The following is a 17,928-nucleotide window of genomic DNA, read 5'->3' on the forward strand; positions in this document are numbered from 1 at the left end:
CGTTTTAATGCCTGTATTCCATGTGGGCCCTAATTATCATATTTTGACCAGAATAAGGTTTGCCACCTATTGTTCCTGCAGTGATGATTCAAATCAAATGAAAATGAATTGGTCGCGTACACATATTTTGCAGATGTTATCGCAGGTGCAGGGACATGCTTATGTTTCAAGCTTCAACAGAGCAGTAATACTGAACAATACAAAACCATACATACAAATCCCCAAAAAAATTTAAAAGAAAGACATTTCAGAACGAGCAATGTCAGAATCCGGAAAATAACTATATCTGTACTGTACATGATTGTTTGTATAGACAGCATGGACAGTATATGAAGAGAAAAAGGTGTGTACAGCAGTAGTTATATAGGATGAGCGTTGACTAGAATACAGTATATACAGCGCATTCGGAAAGCATTCAGACCCCTTGACTTTTCCAACATTTTGTTACGTTACAGCCTTAATCTAAAATGGATTAAATTGCTTTTTTCCCCCCTCAATCTACACACACACACACACACACACAATACCCCATTAGGACAAAGCAAAAACAGGTTTAAAAAAACTGAAATATCACATTTACATAAGTATTCAGACCCTTTACTCAGTACTTTGTTGAAGCACCTTTGGCAGCGATTACAGCCTCGAGTCTTATTGGGTATGACGCTACAAGCTTGCCACACCTGTATTTGGGGAGTTTCTCCCATTCTTCTCTGAATATCCTCTCAAGCTCTGTCAGATTGGATGGGGAGCGTCACTTCACAGCTATTCTCAGGTCTCTCCAGAGATGTTCGATCGACTTGTCCCGAAGCCACTCCTGCGTTGTCTTGGCTGTGTTCTTAGGGTCGTTGTCCTGTTGGAAGGTGAACCTTCGCCCCAGTCTGAGTTCCTGAGCGCTCAGGAGCAGGTTTTCATCAAGGATCTCTCTGTACTTTGCTTCATTCATCTTTCCGTCGATCCTGACTAGTCTCCCAGTCCCTGCCGCTGAAAAACATCCCCACAGCATGATTATGCCACCACCATGCTTCACCGTAGGATGGTGCCAGGTTTCCTCCAGACGTGACGCTTGGCATTCAGGCCAAAGAATTCAATCTTGGTTTCATCAGACCAGAGAATCTTGCTTCTCATGGTCTGAGAGTCTTTAGCTGCCTTTTGGCAAACTCCAAGCAGGCTGTCATGTGCCTTTTACTGAAGAGGGGCTTCCGTCTGGCCACTCTACCATAAAGATCTGATTGGTGTAGTGCTGCAGAGATGGTTGTCCTTCTGGAAGGTTCTCCCATCTCCACAGAGGAACTCTAGAGCTCTGCCAGAGTTACCGTCGGGTTCTTGGTCACCTCCCTGACCAAGGCCCTTCTCCCCCGATTGCTCAGTTTGGCCGGGCTGCCAGCTCTAGGAAGAGTCTTGGTGGTTCCAAACTTCTTCCATTTAAGAATGATGGAGGCCACTGTGTTATTGGGGACCTTCAATGCTGCAGAAATGTTTTGGTACCCTTCCCCAGATCTGTGCCTCGACACAATCCTGTCTCTGAGCTCTATGGACAATTCCTTTGACCTCATGGCTTGGTTTTTGCAGGTGTGTTCTTTCCAAATGATGTACAATCAATTTAATTTACCACAGGTGGACTCCAATCAAGTTGAAGAAACATCTCAAGGATGATCAATGGAAACAGGGGGTCTGAACACTTATGTAAATAAGATATCAGTTTTTAATTTGTTATACATTTGCAAAAAAAAATCTAAAAACCTGTTTTCGCTTTGTCATTATTGAGTATTGTGTGTAGATTGATAAGGGAAATTTTTTTAATCCATTTTAGAATAAGTCTGTAACGTAACAAAATGTAGAAAAAGTCTAAGGGGCTGAATACTTTCCGAATGCACTGTACATACAAAAAAAGCATGTGGACACCCCTTCAAATTAGTGGATTTGGCTATTTCAGCCACACCTGTTGCTGACAGGTGTATAAAATTGAGCACACAGCCATGCAATCTCCATAGACAAACATTGGCAGTAAAATAGCCTTACCGAAGAGCTCAGTGACTTTCAACGTGGCACCGTCATAGGATGCCACCTTTCCAACAAGTCAGTTCGTCAAGTTTCTGCCCTGCTAGAGCTGCCCCGGTCAACTGTAAGTGCTGTTATTGTGAAGTGGAAACGTCTAGGAGCAACAACAGCTCAGCCGCAAAGTGGTAGGCCACACAAGCTCACAGAACGGGACTGCTGAATGCTGAAGAGTGTAGCACGCAACACTCATTACCGAGTTCCAAACTGCCTCTGGAAGCAACATCAACACAATAACTGTTCGTTGGGAGCTTCATGATATGGGTTTCCATGGCTGAGCAGCCGCACACAAGCCTAAGATCACCATGTGCAATGCCAAGCGTCGGCTGGAGTGGTGTAAAGCTCGCCGCCATTGGACTCTGGGGCAGTGGAAACACATTCTCTAGAGTGATGAATCACGCTTCACCATCTGGCAGTCCAACGGACAAATCTGGGTTTGGCAGATGCCAGGAGAACGCTACCTGCCCCAATGCATAATGCCAACTATAAAGTTTGGTGGAGGAGGAATAATGGTCTGGGGCTGTTTTTCATGGTTCGGGCTAGGCCACTTAGTTCCAGTGAAGGGAAATCTTAACGCTACCGCATACATTGACATTCTAGATGATTCTGTGCTTCCAACTTTGTGGCAACAGTTTGGGGAAGGCCCTTTCCTGTTTCAGCATGACAATGCCCCTATGCACAAAGCGAGGTCAATACAGAAATGGTTTGTTGAGATCGGTGTGTAAGAACTTGACTGGCCTGCACAGAGTCCTGTCCTCAACCCCATCTAACACCCTTGGGATGAATTGGAATGGAGACTGCGAGCTAGGCCTAATTGCCCAACATCAGCGCCAGACCTCACTAATGCTTGTGGCTGAATGGAAGTAAGTCCCCGCAGCAATGTTCCAACATCTAGTGGAAAGCCTTCCCAGAAGAGTGGAGGCTGTTATCGCAACAAAAGAAGGCCCCGCTCCTTATTAATGCCCATGATTTTGGAATGAGATGTTGGACGAGTACTTGTCCACATACTTTTGGTCATGTAGTGTATGAAGTGAGTAAAACAGTATGTAAACATTATTACAAAGTGACTAGTGTTCCACGACTATGTACATAGGGCAGCAATCTCTAAAGTGCTGGGTGGTAACCAGCTAGTAACAGTGACAAAATTCAGGGCAGGGCACTGTGCAGAGGTCGGCTAGAGTTGAATATTTAACAGTTTGATGGTCTGGAGATAAAAAACTATTTTTCAGTCTCTCGGTCCCAGCTTTGTTGCACCTGTACTGTTTCCCCCTTCTAGATGGTAGCGGGGTGAACAGGCCGTGGCTCGGGTGGCTGAGGTCCTTGATGATCTTCTTGGCCTTCCTGTGACACCGGGTGCTGTAGATGTCCTGGAGGGCAGGCAGTGTGCCACCGGTGATGCGTTCGGCTGAACGCACCATTCTCTGGAGAGCCCTGCGGTTCTGGACGGTGAAATTGCCTTACCAGGCGGTGATACAGCCCGACCGGACGCTCTCAAATCATCTGTAGAAGTTTGTGGGGGTCTTAGGAACCAAGCTAAAATTATTTAGCCTCCTGAGGCCTTCTTCACCACACTGTGTGCACGCCAATGAATTTGAAGCTTTTCACTCTCTCCACTGAGGCCCCGTCGACGTGGATGGGGGCGTGCTCTCTCTACTGTCTCCTGAAGTCCACAATCAGCTCCTTCGTATTGTTGACTTTGAGGGAGAGGTTATTTTCTTGGCACCACCCCGCCAGAGCCCTCACCTCCTCCCTGTAGGCTGTCTCATCATTATTGGTAATTAGGTCTAACACGTGTGTCGTCTGAAAACTTGATGATGGAATTGGAGATGTGCGTGGCCATGCAGTCATGCGTGAACAGGGAGTACAGGAGAGCATGCATCCTTGTGGGGTCCCAGTGTTGAGGATCAGCGTAGCGGAGGTGTTGTTGCCTACCTTCACCACCTGGGGTCGGCCCATCAGGAAGTCCAGGACCCAGTTTGAGGGGTCTAAGGTGTCGGGTAAGGTGTAGGTGATATGATCAGCAATGGTGGACATCTTGAAGCAAGTGGGGACAACAGACTGGCATAGGGAGAGATTGAATATGTCCGTAAACACTCCAGCCAGCTGGTCTACACATGCTCTGAGGATGTGGCATGGGATGCCGTCTGGGCCGGCAGCCTTGCAAGGGTTAACACGCTTAAATGTCTTACTCACGTCAGCCACTAAGAACGAGCACTCACAGTCCTCGTGTGCAGCGGTGGTCCGGGTCACTGTATATTCCTTGAAGCGGGCGAAGGAGGTGTTTAGCTTGTCCGGGAGCAAGATGTCGGTGTCCGGGACGTGGCTGGCTTTCCCTTCATAATGAGTTATTGTCTGGAGTCGCAGCCACATATGCCTCGTGTCTGAGCCGTTGAATTGCAACTCCACTTTGTCAGTGTACTGTCGTTTTGCCTGTTTGATTGCCTTACGGAGGGGCATAGCTGGTCTGTTTGTACGAGTCAATGTACCCAGTCACCTTGTCGTGGTTAAAGGAAGTGCTTCTCGCGAATGCTGCCATCTATGCACGGTTTTTGGTTTGGATAAGTTCTAATCGTCACCATCGAATGTTGTTTTCAGAATGTACTTGCAGATAATAGCCAAAAAGCCTAGGTCTACCAGTATCATATGCATATTAGGGAGCCAAATGAACAGATCTCTCACTGAAGTGAATCGGTTGGCTACACTGACTGACGAGAGTCGCTCACTTTAGCGTCACTGTCTGGCATGCCCCGACATCCTAGGAAAGGAAACCCAGGAAATCCTTTTGTTTACTTGTCCCGATGCAATACCATGGACATATAACCACGTTGCATGATTTATGAATGGCAAAGGGATATAAGAAATCGACTTTATTCAGTCAGATCGACAGTTTATAAACTGTCACTCACTCAACACTCACTGTTTAATTGTCAATCAAAGCACAGTAAATAGCCTACTATGCGCCACTACTCCGCATGGCTGGCTTTGTGAAATATGTAAAATAAAATAAATGAATGTACCAGAAAAACAATAAATTAGGCTAAGTCATGATTTCGACTCATCGTTACTACATACATTAAAAGGGACGTCCAAATTCATGATCATCACGCTCCTCCGTGTAAAGAAATTTGACAGCAACCAACCAAAGCGCACACAAATTGTACCGGGAGGCGGGACAGACAGCAGACTGCGTTTCCCTGTTATCGCTCACTAGATGATACATATCGTTCATTCTAGCAGGAGAGAGCATGACGGACTAGCGAATTGAAACTTAAATTAAAAGTAGATTAGTTAACATGAAGTGGAAACAGTAGCCGGCTGAAAACGAGTCTGTAACTGGCTGATTAGCTGACAGCCGGCGCTAATGGAAAACACTGAATTCTGGGGACTTCATTTTGTCTAAATCACATTAGCGTTCCAAAATACTTCAATACATTCTCACAGCTATAATACGCTGACTGCGCAAGCGACAGGACTAATGGTGTCTAATTTTCCCGAATAAAAGATCCGCTTTTCACTACGCTCAGACAACATAATACAGCAACAATGTGATAATACATATACTATATACTAATCATGATATTTCACATTGTTCATCTGCATAATTTAAATCTAACATTAATTTGCATGAGACATTGTCCACTTGATAAAATTGTTACTGCGCTTGTATCCTATGGTGACAATGACATCTATAGTGCGGCCAACTGGTCTGGCGCAGCCATCTAATGTTGCAGTGACTTTATATTCACACAGCTTCTAAGGACATACACATAAGGTTTACATACAAAATGTCATGGCCCCATGTCCATCGGTTCAGTTTTTACAGCCCTGGTGTGATATGGTGTCATCTAGTGGTGTAGTGTGACCAACATTGAACACAGCAACTAATCATTCTCAAATTCATTAGAGGCTAATTCATCAAGTCTATATACCAAATCTGGAGTCAATCTGATTAATGGTTCATGTAAATAAGATTTTCAAAAAATGGCCGACCTGTACCTACAGATTTATTTTTGAAAGCAGCAACAATTTGAGCAACAATGAGACTTTAAAGACTAATGTAATAAGTCTAAATACAAAATCTGGAGTGAATCTGATGTTTGGTTCATGAGGAGAAGATGATTGCAGATGATGTTGAGCATTAGCGTTGCATAGAATGTGTTGTTTATAGTTCTTGTTTTGTTTTAGATATCAATACCAAATTCAGTGTGGTTCATCTTAGGGACATCCATGATAGTGATGACAAGTTTCAAGTTGATAGGCCACTGTGGAGTGGGTTTACAGTGGTTTAAATGGACATGTAAAATCTGAATTCTTATTAACTCTGCCATCTTTCAACCAAACTAAGTTAATACCTGTACCATGGGCATACATTCCAAATGTGGTATCATTTGGTCCTATGGTTAATGAGAATACGTTTTTTTAGCATGTGGCTATCTATGAATACATCAACGTTATTTTCTCAAACCCTTAAGGGACTATTGTGATGAGTCCAAAGACCAAATTTGGAGTGAATCTTTTAAGCATTAGAGTTACATAGTCAATAAAGTTAATAGTTAATAGTTGTGCATATATACACACACACACACACACACAGTAATATGCCATTTAGCAGTACTAGTCAAATGTTTGGACACACCTACTCATTACAGAGTTTTTCTTAATTTTTACTATTTTCTACATTGTAGAATAATAGTGAGACATCAAAACTATGAAATAACACGTATGGAATCTTGTAGTAACCAAAAAAGTGTTAAACAAATCAAAATATACAGTGGGGAAAAAAGTATTTAGTCAGCCACCAATTGTGCAAGTTCTCCCACTTAAAAAGATGAGAGACCTGTAATTTTCATCATAGGTGCACGTCAACTATGACAGACGAAATGAGAAAAAAAAATCCAGAATATCACATTGTAGGAATTTTAATGAATTTATTTGCAAATTATGGTGGAAAATAAGTATTTGGTCACCTACAAACAAGCAAGATTTCTGGCTCTCACAGACATGTAACTTCTTCTTTAAGAGGCTGCTCTGTCCTCCACTCGTTGCCTGTATTAATGGCACCTGTTTGAACTTGTTATCAGTATAAAAGACACCTGTCCACAACCTCAAACAGTCACACTCCAAACTCCACTATGGCCAAGACCAAAGAGCTGTCAAAGGACACCAGAAACAAAATTGTAGACCTGCACCAGGCTGGGAAGACTGAATCTGCAATAGGTAAGCAGCTTGGTTTTAAGAAATCAACTGTGGGAGCAATTATTAGGAAATGGAAGACATACAAGACCACTGATAATCTCCCTCGATCTGGGGCTCCACGCAAGATCTCACCCCGTGGGATCAAAATGATCACAAGAACGGTGAGCAAAAATCCCAGAACCACACGGGGGGACCTAGTGAATGACCTGCAGAGAGCTGGGACCAAAGTAACAAAGCCTACCATCAGTAACACACTACGCCGCCAGGGACTCAAATCCTGCAGTGCCAGACGTGTCCCCCTGCTTAAGCCAGTACATGTCCAGGCCCGTCTGAAGTTTGCTAGAGTGCATTTGGATGATCCAGAAGAGGATTGGGAGAATGTCATATGGTCAGATGAAACCAAAATAGAACTTTTTGGTAAAAACTCAACTCGTCGTGTTTGGAGGACAAAGAACGCTGAGTTGCAACCAAAGAACACCATACCTACTGTGAAGCATGGGGGTGGAAACATCATGCTTTGGGGCTGTTTTTCTGCAAAGGGACCAGGACGACTGATCCGCGTAAAGGAAAGAATGAATGGGGACATGTATCGTGAGATTTTGAGTGAAAACCTCCTTCCATCAGCAAGGGCATTGAAGATGAAACGTGGCTGGGTCTTTCAGCATGACAATGATCCCAAACACACCGCCCGGGCAACGAAGGAGTGGCTTCGTAAGAAGCATTTCAAGGTCCTGGAGTGGCCTAGCCAGTCTCCAGATCTCAACCCCATAGAAAATCTTTGGAGGGAGTTGAAAGTCCGTGTTGCCCAGCGACAGCCCCAAAACATCACTGCTCTAGAGGAGATCTGCATGGAGGAATGGGCCAAAAATACCAGCAACAGTGTGTGAAAACCTTGTGAAGACTTACAGAAAACGTTTGACCTGTGTCATTGCCAACAAAGGGTATATAACAAAGTATTGAGAAACTTTTGTTATTGACCAAATACTTATTTTCCACCATAATTTGCAAATAAATTCATTAAAAATCCTACAATGTGATTTTCTGGATTTTTTTTCATCATTTTGTCTGTCATAGTTGACGAGAACGGGAGACCCATGGGGCGGCGCACAATTGGCCCAGCGTCGTCCAGGGTAGGGGAGGGAATGGCCGGCAGGGACGTAGCTCAATTGGTAGAGCATGGCGTTTGCAACGCCAGGGTTGTGGGTTCGATTCCCACGGGGGGCCAGTATGAAAAAATAATAATGTATGCACTCACTAACTGTAAGTCGCTCTGGATAAGAGCGTCTGCTAAATGACTAAAAATGTAAAATGTGTACCTATGATGAAAATTACAGGCCTCTCATCTTTTTAAGTGGGAGAACTTGCACAATTGGTGGCTGACTAAATACTTTTTTTCCCCACTGTATTTTATATTTGAGATTCTTCAAAGTAGCCACCCTTTGCCTTGATGACAGCGTTGCACACTCTTGGCATTCTCTCAACCAGCTTCATGAGGTAGTCACCTGGAATGCATTTCAATTAACAGGTGTGCCTTGTTAAAAGTTAATTTGTGGAATTTCTTTCCTACTTAATGCGTTTGAGCCAATCAGTTGTGTTGTGACAAGGTAGGGGTGGTATACAGAAGATAGCCCTATTTGGTAAAAGACCAAGTCCATATTATGGCAAGAACAGCTCAAATAAGTAAAGAGAAACGACAGTCCATCATTACTTTAAGACATGATGGTCAGTCAATCCGGAAAATGTCAAGAACTTTGAAAGTTTCTTCAAGTGCAGTCGCAAAAACCATCAAGCGCTATGATGAAACTGGCTCTCATGAGGACCACCACAGGAAAGGAAGACCCAGAGTTACCTCTGCTGCAGAGGATAAGTTCATTAGTTAACTGCACCTCAGATTGCCGCCCAAATAAATGCTTCACAGAGTTCAAGTCACAGACACATCTCAACATCAACTGTTCAGAGGATACTGTGTGAATCAGGCCTTCATGGTCGAATTGCTGCAAAGAAACCACTACTAAAGGACACAAATAAGAAAAGACTTGCTTGGGCCAAGAAACATGAGCAATGGGCATTAGACCAGTGGAAATCTGTTCTTTGGTCTGATGAGTCCAAATTTGAGATTTTTTGTTCCAACCGCCTTGTCTTTGTGAGACGCAGAGTAGGTGAACGGATGACACTGTCAGACAGCTGGTGACACTGTCTGTGATTTATTTAGAATTCAAGGCACACTTAACCAGTATGGCTACCACAGCATTCTGCAACGATACGCCATCCCATCTGGTTTGCGCTTAGTGGGACTATCATTTGTTTTTCAACAGGACAATGACCTCCAGGCTGTGTAAGGGCTATTTGACCATGAAGCAGAGTGATGGAGTGCTGCCTCAGATGACCTGTCCTCCATAATCACCCGACCTCAACCCAATTGAGATGGTTTGGGATGAGTTGGACCGCAGAGTGAAGGAAAAGCAGCCAACAAGTGCTCAGCATATGTGGGAACTCCTTCAAGACTGTTGGAAAAGCATTCCTCATGAAGCTGGTTGAGAGAATGCCAAGAGTGTGCAAAGCTGTCATCAAGGCAAAGGGTGGCTACTTTACATTTTAGTCATTTAGCAGTTGCTCTTACCCAGAGCGACTTACAGTTAGTGACTGCATACATTTTTGTTAATATATATATATTTTTTCATACTGGTCCCCCGTGGGAAACGAACCCACAACCCTGGCGTTGCAAACGCCATGCTCTACCAACTGAGCTACACGGGACATTGAAGAATCTAAAATATATGTTTTATTTGTTTAACACTTTTTAGGTTACTACATGATTCCATATGTGTTATTTCATAGTTTTGATGTCTCACTGTTATTCTACAATGTAGAAAATATTAAGAATAAAGAAAAACCCTTGAATGAGTAAGTGTCCAAACTTTTGACTGGTACAGATATATATATTTAGTATTTATATTTTTTCCCCCACACCAGATACAAAACATAGTATGTTATTCATTTTAGGGATGTCCATCTAGGCCAGAAAGTATGCCTTCAGAAAGTATTCATACCCTTTGAGCTTTTCCACATTTTGTTGTGTTACAGCTTGAATTTAAAATAGATTAAATTGAGATTTTGTCCTCACTAGCCTACACACAATACCCCATGATGTCAAAGTGGAAATATTTTTCCATTAAAAAACAAAACAAATTAATACAAAATAAAAAGCTAAAATGTCTTGAGTCAGTAAGTATTCAACCCCTTTGTTATCGCAAGCCTAAATAAGTTCAGGAGTAAAAATTTGCTTAACAAGTCACATAATAAGTTGCATGGATTGACTCTGTGTGCAATAATAGTGTTTAACATGATTTTTGAATGACTAGCTCATCTATGTACCCCACACATACAATTATCTGTAAGGTCCCTCAGTCGAGCAGTGAATTTCAAACACAGATTCAACCGCAAAGACCAGGGAGGTTTTCTAATGCCTCGCAAAGAAGGGCACCTATTGGTAGATCGTTTTTTATTTAAAAAGCAGTCATTGACTATCCCTTTGAGCATGGTGAAGTTATTAATTACACTTTGGATGGTGTATCAATACACCCAGTCACTACAAAGATACGGGCGTCCTTCCTAACTCACTTGCCGGAGATGAAGGAAACACCAAGAGGCCAAAGATTACTTTAAAACAGTTACAGAGTTAAATGGCTGTGATGGGAGAAAACTGAGGATGGATTAACAACATACTCCACAATACTAACCTAATTGCCAGAGGGAAAAGAAGGAAGCCTGTACAGAATAAAAATGTGTGTTGTGTTTGTGTTTGGGGCAAAGCCAATAAAACACATTACTGAGTTCCACTCTCCATATTTTCAATCATAGTTGTGGCTGCATCATGTTATAGGTATGCATGTAATCGTTAAGGACTGGGGAGTTCTTCAGGACAAAAAAAAAAGACATAGAATGGAGCTAAGCACATGCAAAATCACAGAGGAAAACTTGGTTCAGTCTGCTTTCCTCCAGACACTGGGAGATTAATTCACCTTTCAGCAAGACAATAACCTAAAACACAAGGCCAAATCTACACTGGAGTTGCTTACCAAGAAGATAGTGAATGTTCCTGAGTGGCCAAGTTACAGTTTTGACTTAAATCTACTTGAAAATCTATGGCAAAACCTAGAAATGGTTGTCTAGCAATGATCAACAACAAATTTGACCAAGCTTGAAGAATCTTGAAAATAATAATAATGTGCAAATGTTACACAATCCAAGTGTGGAAAGCTCTTAGAGACTTACCCAGAAAGACTCACAGCTGTAAATCGATGCCAAAGGTGCATCTACAAAGTATTAACTCAGGGGTGTGAATACTTTATGTAAATGAGATATTTTTGTATTTCATTTTCATGTTTTCACTTTGTCATTATGGGGAATTATGTGTAGATGGGTGAGAAAAAAAAAATCAATTTAATGAATTTTGAATTCAGGGTGTAACACAACAAAGTGTGGAATAAGTCAACAGGTATGAATACTTTCTGAAGGCACTGTACATATGAGCAACAACTTACAGACACACACAAATAACGACTACATCTCATCTGTCCAGACCCGCATGCTCACACCCCCATCCCTAGTGCCTGAATTGATTGATTTCCACGTTTTTAGTATACGTTTTTTAAAGATGAGTGATGAGCAATGTTCCCTCTAAGTCGCCACGCAGAAGAAATGACAGGCTGCGCAGACACACAAGAGATTGAACTTCATCCCATTATATAGATCAATGTTTTTTCTGTGATCAAATCAACATGATAAAATCAGCCATTTGATGCAATAAACCAAAACAAATTTAGTTTGTGATTTTGTTGTAGGCAGAGCCAGAGCAGAGCCAGAGCGCAACGGAGTAGAATTCTATTGATCTTTCAATCACCTGTGAGTGAATGCGCTTTTCAGATCAGTTCAGAGCGCAGAGCCGCGCATGTGCACATTTGTTGATATTCTTTGCTAGTTAGACGAGTTATTAGCCCAGTTATAGATAAGTATAGGTCAGCAATGGGGAGTTACTGCTTCCTACAAGAGCACAAAACGTGTACGCTACATTTCAAGCTGTGTTTGTAAAGCCAGTCAGGTAAAAAGCGTATGTCTTAATTAAAGGGGCAGTGTTTGATTTTGAGACAGGCTTGAATATGCAAATAAGCCAATAGGCAGAGGAGTAACCTACATTGTCTAATTCTCTGTATGGCAATAATAATTAATTTTATTTTGTAAAGTGTTTTCTTGCATCATACAACACAATACAATTTACAATCACCTATTTGGCCCATGGTGTTACAGACCAAGTAAAAAATCATTAATTAATGTCAAGACCATCATAATGTAAAAACGTTTTTTAAAAGTTTGATGTAATGTAGGCCTGCATTGAACACCACATATAGGCTACTGTAGGCTAGATCATTGAAATCAAAAGCTATTTCTTTGTGAAAATGTTACGGGATTTGCTCCATTGGTTTGTTGGTAGGCCTACATTATGCTCAAGTAGCAACAAAAGCCTATTGGCTACTGTCTAAAACTAAGGGAACAACCTCAGGGTTCACTCTAAACGCGCGGCAGAAGTTGCAAACTTCTCACAACGTTCAAGTTTCCGCTCACAAAACAAAATATTTGAGGGAACATTGGTGATGAGAATAGAATCGTCCAGCCCATTGGATATCTCACTACACCCCCATATGGCATGTCTTGAAATATGCAGACAGACGGATTAAAAGTAAGTTTCCATTAACCAGGTTTCCATCAAACCTTTTTATGCGAGTAAAGTACATGTCGAATACTATTTTTTATGACCGGCCGGATGGAAACAGAACATTTTTCTGTAAACTTTCCAAATGTCGACAAAACAAAATATGCTAGACAAGGTATGATCTTTTTGTGTCAGTAAAATTAATTATGTGAGATATGCAGGTGGAAAAGCTTTGATGCGCAAATATTGATATAATAACCATCATATCGAAGTAAACTTGGAGTCACATGATGACATGTGTGGTCCTTCCACTACGACTCGGGGAAACCATTCAGTTCATTAGGCTACAGATGAAATAAATTGTGATGAACTTCACAGGGCGGTGAAAGTGCAAGGTGATGAGCTTGATGCTCCTTTCCGATAAATATCGAGGGTCTTATTCTGGTGACATGATCATCGATGCTTGGCTGCCGTTGGACAAAAACAATCTCGCTCTTTGTCCATAATAATAATAATAATAATAATAATCTCATCATGTAGGCTATACGTGCGCTCTAGCCAACAGCGCGCAGATAGTGCTGGTGGCTAGAGCACACCTGCCAATACCGGAGTGGGCACACTCTCTGTAAGAAACCATCAGTAGAGTTGAAAATGTGATGGAAACCCATTTAACTTGTCTTTTTATATAGTACATGGGAATTTAACCACAAAAGGTATTTTTATGTGCACTATGTCATCACGCACAGCCTTTTATCTGCAACAAGTCAATTTGATGGAAACATCTCAGGCGGGAAAATGTGCATACTGTTTTTATGCAGATTTTAGAATAATCTGTCGCCAATTGGACGGAAACCTAGCTATTGACAACTATTACACATACATTTCCACAATGCTTATGAAGAAGCACTTTACCTGTTCCAGCTTGGTAGCAAAGGCCACAGTAACAGACAAAACAAACAAGTCAGTGCAATGATCTTCATGTCCAATTTGGTGATATCCTTCATCCTCTTTCAGAACAGCCTCTAGTTTCTCTGGCAAAAGGTTACTCAACACAGGAGAACCTACAAAAAAAAGTGACGTTGTTAAAACACCAAATATAGCCTAATCCCCCACATTTGTTCAAGTAATATATTATAACTTATCTATGGGTACATCCCAAATGGCACCCAATTCCCTATATAGTGCACCATGTAGGGAAAGGGTGTTATTTGGGACACAACACCAAATATAGCCTAATCCCCCACATTTGTTCAAGTAATATATTATAACTTATCTATGGGTACATCCCAAATGGCACCCAATTCCCTATATAGTGCACCATGTAGGGAAAAGGGAGTTATTTGGGACACAACCTATGTAGACACTCCTCACCTTGTCTTGGTGGTGCTTTTTTGGCCTTGAATCGTTCTTGTGTCAGCTCTGTTTGTTTGGTGTCATTCTCCAGTGCAATGGTGAGCAGAATGGCTGGCTTCAACTTGGTGTACTTGCTGCTTAGTAAGGGATACCATTTAGGAGCCTGGTGACAATGAAACAAGTCTGTCATCAGAATCACCTTTATTCACCAAATACATTTGTATGTACAGGAATTTGACTGGCTGAAATAGTGCTGCCACAATAAACAAAACAACATACAGATACACAAACATATACAGTGAATTCGGAAAGTATTCAGACCCCTCAAATTATTCCACATTTAGTTACGTTACAGCCTTATTTAAAAATGGATCAAATAATGTCCTCAATCTACACACAATACTCCATAATGACAAAGCGAAAACAGGCTTAGATTTTTTTGCCAACGTACTGGGAAGAATAAAACTGAAATACCTTATTTACATAAGTACAGACCCTTTGCTATGAGACTCGAAATTGAGCTCAGGTGAATCCTGTTTCCATTGATCATCCTTGAGATGTTTCTATAAGTTCATTGGAGTCCACCTGTGGTAAATTCAATTGATTGGACATGATTTGGAAAGGCACACACCTGTCTATATAAAGGTCCTACAGTTGACAGTGCATTTCAGAGCGAAAACCAAGCTATGAGGTCTAAGGAATTTTCCGTAGATCTCCGAGACAGGATTGTGTCGAGGTGCAGATCTGGGGAAGGGTACCAAAAAAAATTCTGCAGCATTGAAGGTCCCCAAGAACACAGTGGCCTCTATCATTCTTAAAATGGAAGAATTTTGGAACCACCAAGACTCTTCCTAGAGCTGGCCGCCCGGTCAAACTGAACAAGATTATCTGGTCATGCTTCACGGTGGGAACTACACATGCTGAGATCATCCGTTCACCTACGCTGCGTCTCACAAAGACACAGCAGTTGGAACCAAAAATCTCAAATTTTAACTCCAGACCAAAGGACAGATTTCCAACGGTCTAATGTCCATTGCTCGTGTTTCAAGGCCCAATCAAGTATCTTCTTATTGGTGTCTTCTGTATACCCCCGGTGAGACCAAAATTGAGCTATTTGGCATCAACTCAACTCGCCGTGTTTGGAGGAGGAGGAATACTGCCTATGACCCCAAGAACACCATCTCCACCGTCAAACATGGAGGTGGAAACATTATGCTTTGGGGGTGTTTTTCTGCTAAGAGGACAGGACAACTTCACCGCATCAAAGGGACGATGGACGGGGCCATGTACCGTCAAATCTTGGGTGAGAACCTCCTTCCCTCAGCCAGGGCATTGAAAATGGGTCGTGGATGGGTATTCCAGCATGACAATGACCCAAAACACACGGCAAAGGCAACAAAGGAGTGGCTCAAGAAGAAGCACATTAAGGTCCTGGAGTGGCCAATCCCATAGAAAATCTGTGGAGGGAGCTGAAGGTTTGAGTTGCCAAACGTCAGCCTCGAAACCTTAATGACTTGGAGAAGATCTGCAAAGAGGAGTGGGACAAAATCCCTCCTGAGATGTGTGCAAACCTGGTGGCCAACTACAAGAAACGTCCGACCTCCGTGATTGCCAACAAGGGTTTTGCCACCAAGTACTAAGTCATATTTTGCAGAGGGGTCAAATACTTATTTCCCTCATTAAAATGCAAATCAATTTATAACATTTTTGACATGCCTTTTTCTGGATTTTTTTGTTTTATTCTGTCTCTCAATATTCAAATAAACCTACCATTAAAATTATAGACTGATCATTTCTTTGTCAATAAGATGCTTCTTACGGAGCCACTCCTTAGTTACCCTGGCTGTGTGTTTCGGGTCATTGTCATGCTGGAAGACCCAGCCACGACCCATCTTCAATGCTCTTACTGAGGGAAGGAGTTTGTTGGCCAAGATCTCGCGATACATGGCCCCATCCATCCTCCCCTCAATACGGTGCAGTCGTCCTATCCCCTTTGCAGAAAAGCATCCCCAAAGAATTATGTTTCAACCTCCATGCTTCACGGTTGGGATGGTGTTCTTGGGGTTGTACTCATCCTTCTTCTTCCTCCAAACACGGCGAGTGGAGTTTAGACCAAAAAGCTCTATTTTTGTCTCATCAGACCACATGACCTTCTCCCATTCCTCCTCTGGATCATCCAGATGGCCATTGGCAAACTTCAGACGGGCCTGGACATGCGCTGGCTTGAGCAGGGGGACCTTGCGTGCGCTGCAGGATTTTAATCCATGACGGCGTAGTGTGTTACTAATGGTTTTCTTTGAAACTGTGGTCCCAGCTCTCTTCAGGTCATTGACCAGGTCCTGCCGTGTAGTTCTGGGCTGATCCCTCACCTTCCTCATGATCATTGATGCCCCACAAGGTGAGATCTTGCATGGAGCCCCAGACCAAGGGTGATTGACCGTCATCTTGAATTTCTTCCATTTTCTAATAATTGCGCCAACAGTTGTTGCCTTCTCACCAAGCTGCTTGCCTATTGTCCTGTAGCCCATCCCAGCCTTGTGCAGGTCTACAATTTTATCCCTGATGTCCTTACACAGCTCTCTGGTCTTGGCCATTGTGGAGAGGTTGGAGTCTTTTTGATTGAGTGTGTGGACAGGTGTCTTTTATACAGATAACAAGTTCAAACAGGTGCAGTTAATACAGGTAATGAGTGGAAAACAGGAGGGCTTCTTAAAGAAGAAGAAACAGGTCTGTGAGAGCCGGAATTCTTACTGGTTGGTAGGTGATCAAATATTTATGTCATGCAATAAAATGCAAATTAATTACTTAAAAATCATACAATGTGATTTTCTGGATTTTTATTTTAGATTCCGTCTCTCACAGTTGAAGTGTACCTATGATAAAAATTACAGACCTCTACATGCTTTGTAAGTAGGAAAACCTGCAAAATCGGCAGTGTATCAAATACTTGTTCTCCCCACTGTACATCCACAGGTACACCTCCAATTGACTCAACTTATGTCAATTAGTTTATCAGAAGCTTCTAAAGCCCAGCTGTTTAAAAAGGCACAGTCAAACTTAGTGTCTGTAAACAATTGTTGGAAAAATTACTTGTGACTTGCCATAACTATATTTTGTTAACAAGAAATGTATGGAGTGGTTGAAAAAACGAGTTTTAATGACTCCAACATAAGTATGTAAACTTCCGACTTCAACTGTATAAATAAGACACAGAAATTACACAATCCACATACAGTATGTTATGTGACATTCTGTCAAAATACTGACTTTCAAGAGTTCAAGCTAACTTTGTACGTTCTTCAGACATAAGAGTGGCGCAGTGGTCTAAGGCACTGCATCGCAGTGCTAACTGTGCCACTAGAGATCCTGGTTCGAATCCAGGCTCTGTCGCAGCCGGCCGCGACCGGGAGACTCATGGGCGGCGCACGATTGGCCCAGCGTCGTCCAGGGTAGGGTAGGGAATGGCCGGCAGGGATGTAGCTCAGTTGATAGAGCATGGCGTTTGCAACGCCAGGGTTGTGGGTTTGATTCCCACGGGGGCCCAGTATTTAAAAAAAAAATGTATTCACTAACTGTAAGTCACTCTGGATAAGAGCGTCTGCTAAATGACTAAA

General features: G+C 42.4%; 1 protein-coding gene across 1 annotated transcript in view; it reads right to left on the bottom strand.

The window, feature by feature from the left end:
• cep120 (centrosomal protein 120) overlaps positions 1 to 17,928 on the bottom strand; it is a 64,277-nt gene that overhangs the window by 44,103 nt on the left and 2,246 nt on the right. Inside the window, exons 4-5 of the mRNA XM_084177340.1 lie at positions 14,333 to 14,477; positions 13,874 to 14,022 (exon numbers count right to left, since the gene is read on the bottom strand). Of these exons, the coding sequence (XP_084033466.1) occupies positions 13,874 to 14,022; positions 14,333 to 14,477 (294 nt within the window). The remainder of the gene's footprint in view (positions 1 to 13,873; positions 14,023 to 14,332; positions 14,478 to 17,928) is intronic.

The sequence above is a fragment of the Coregonus lavaretus genome (genome assembly GCF_964263955.1).
Source record: "Coregonus lavaretus genome assembly, chromosome: 14".
NCBI lineage: Eukaryota > Metazoa > Chordata > Actinopteri > Salmoniformes > Salmonidae > Coregonus > Coregonus lavaretus.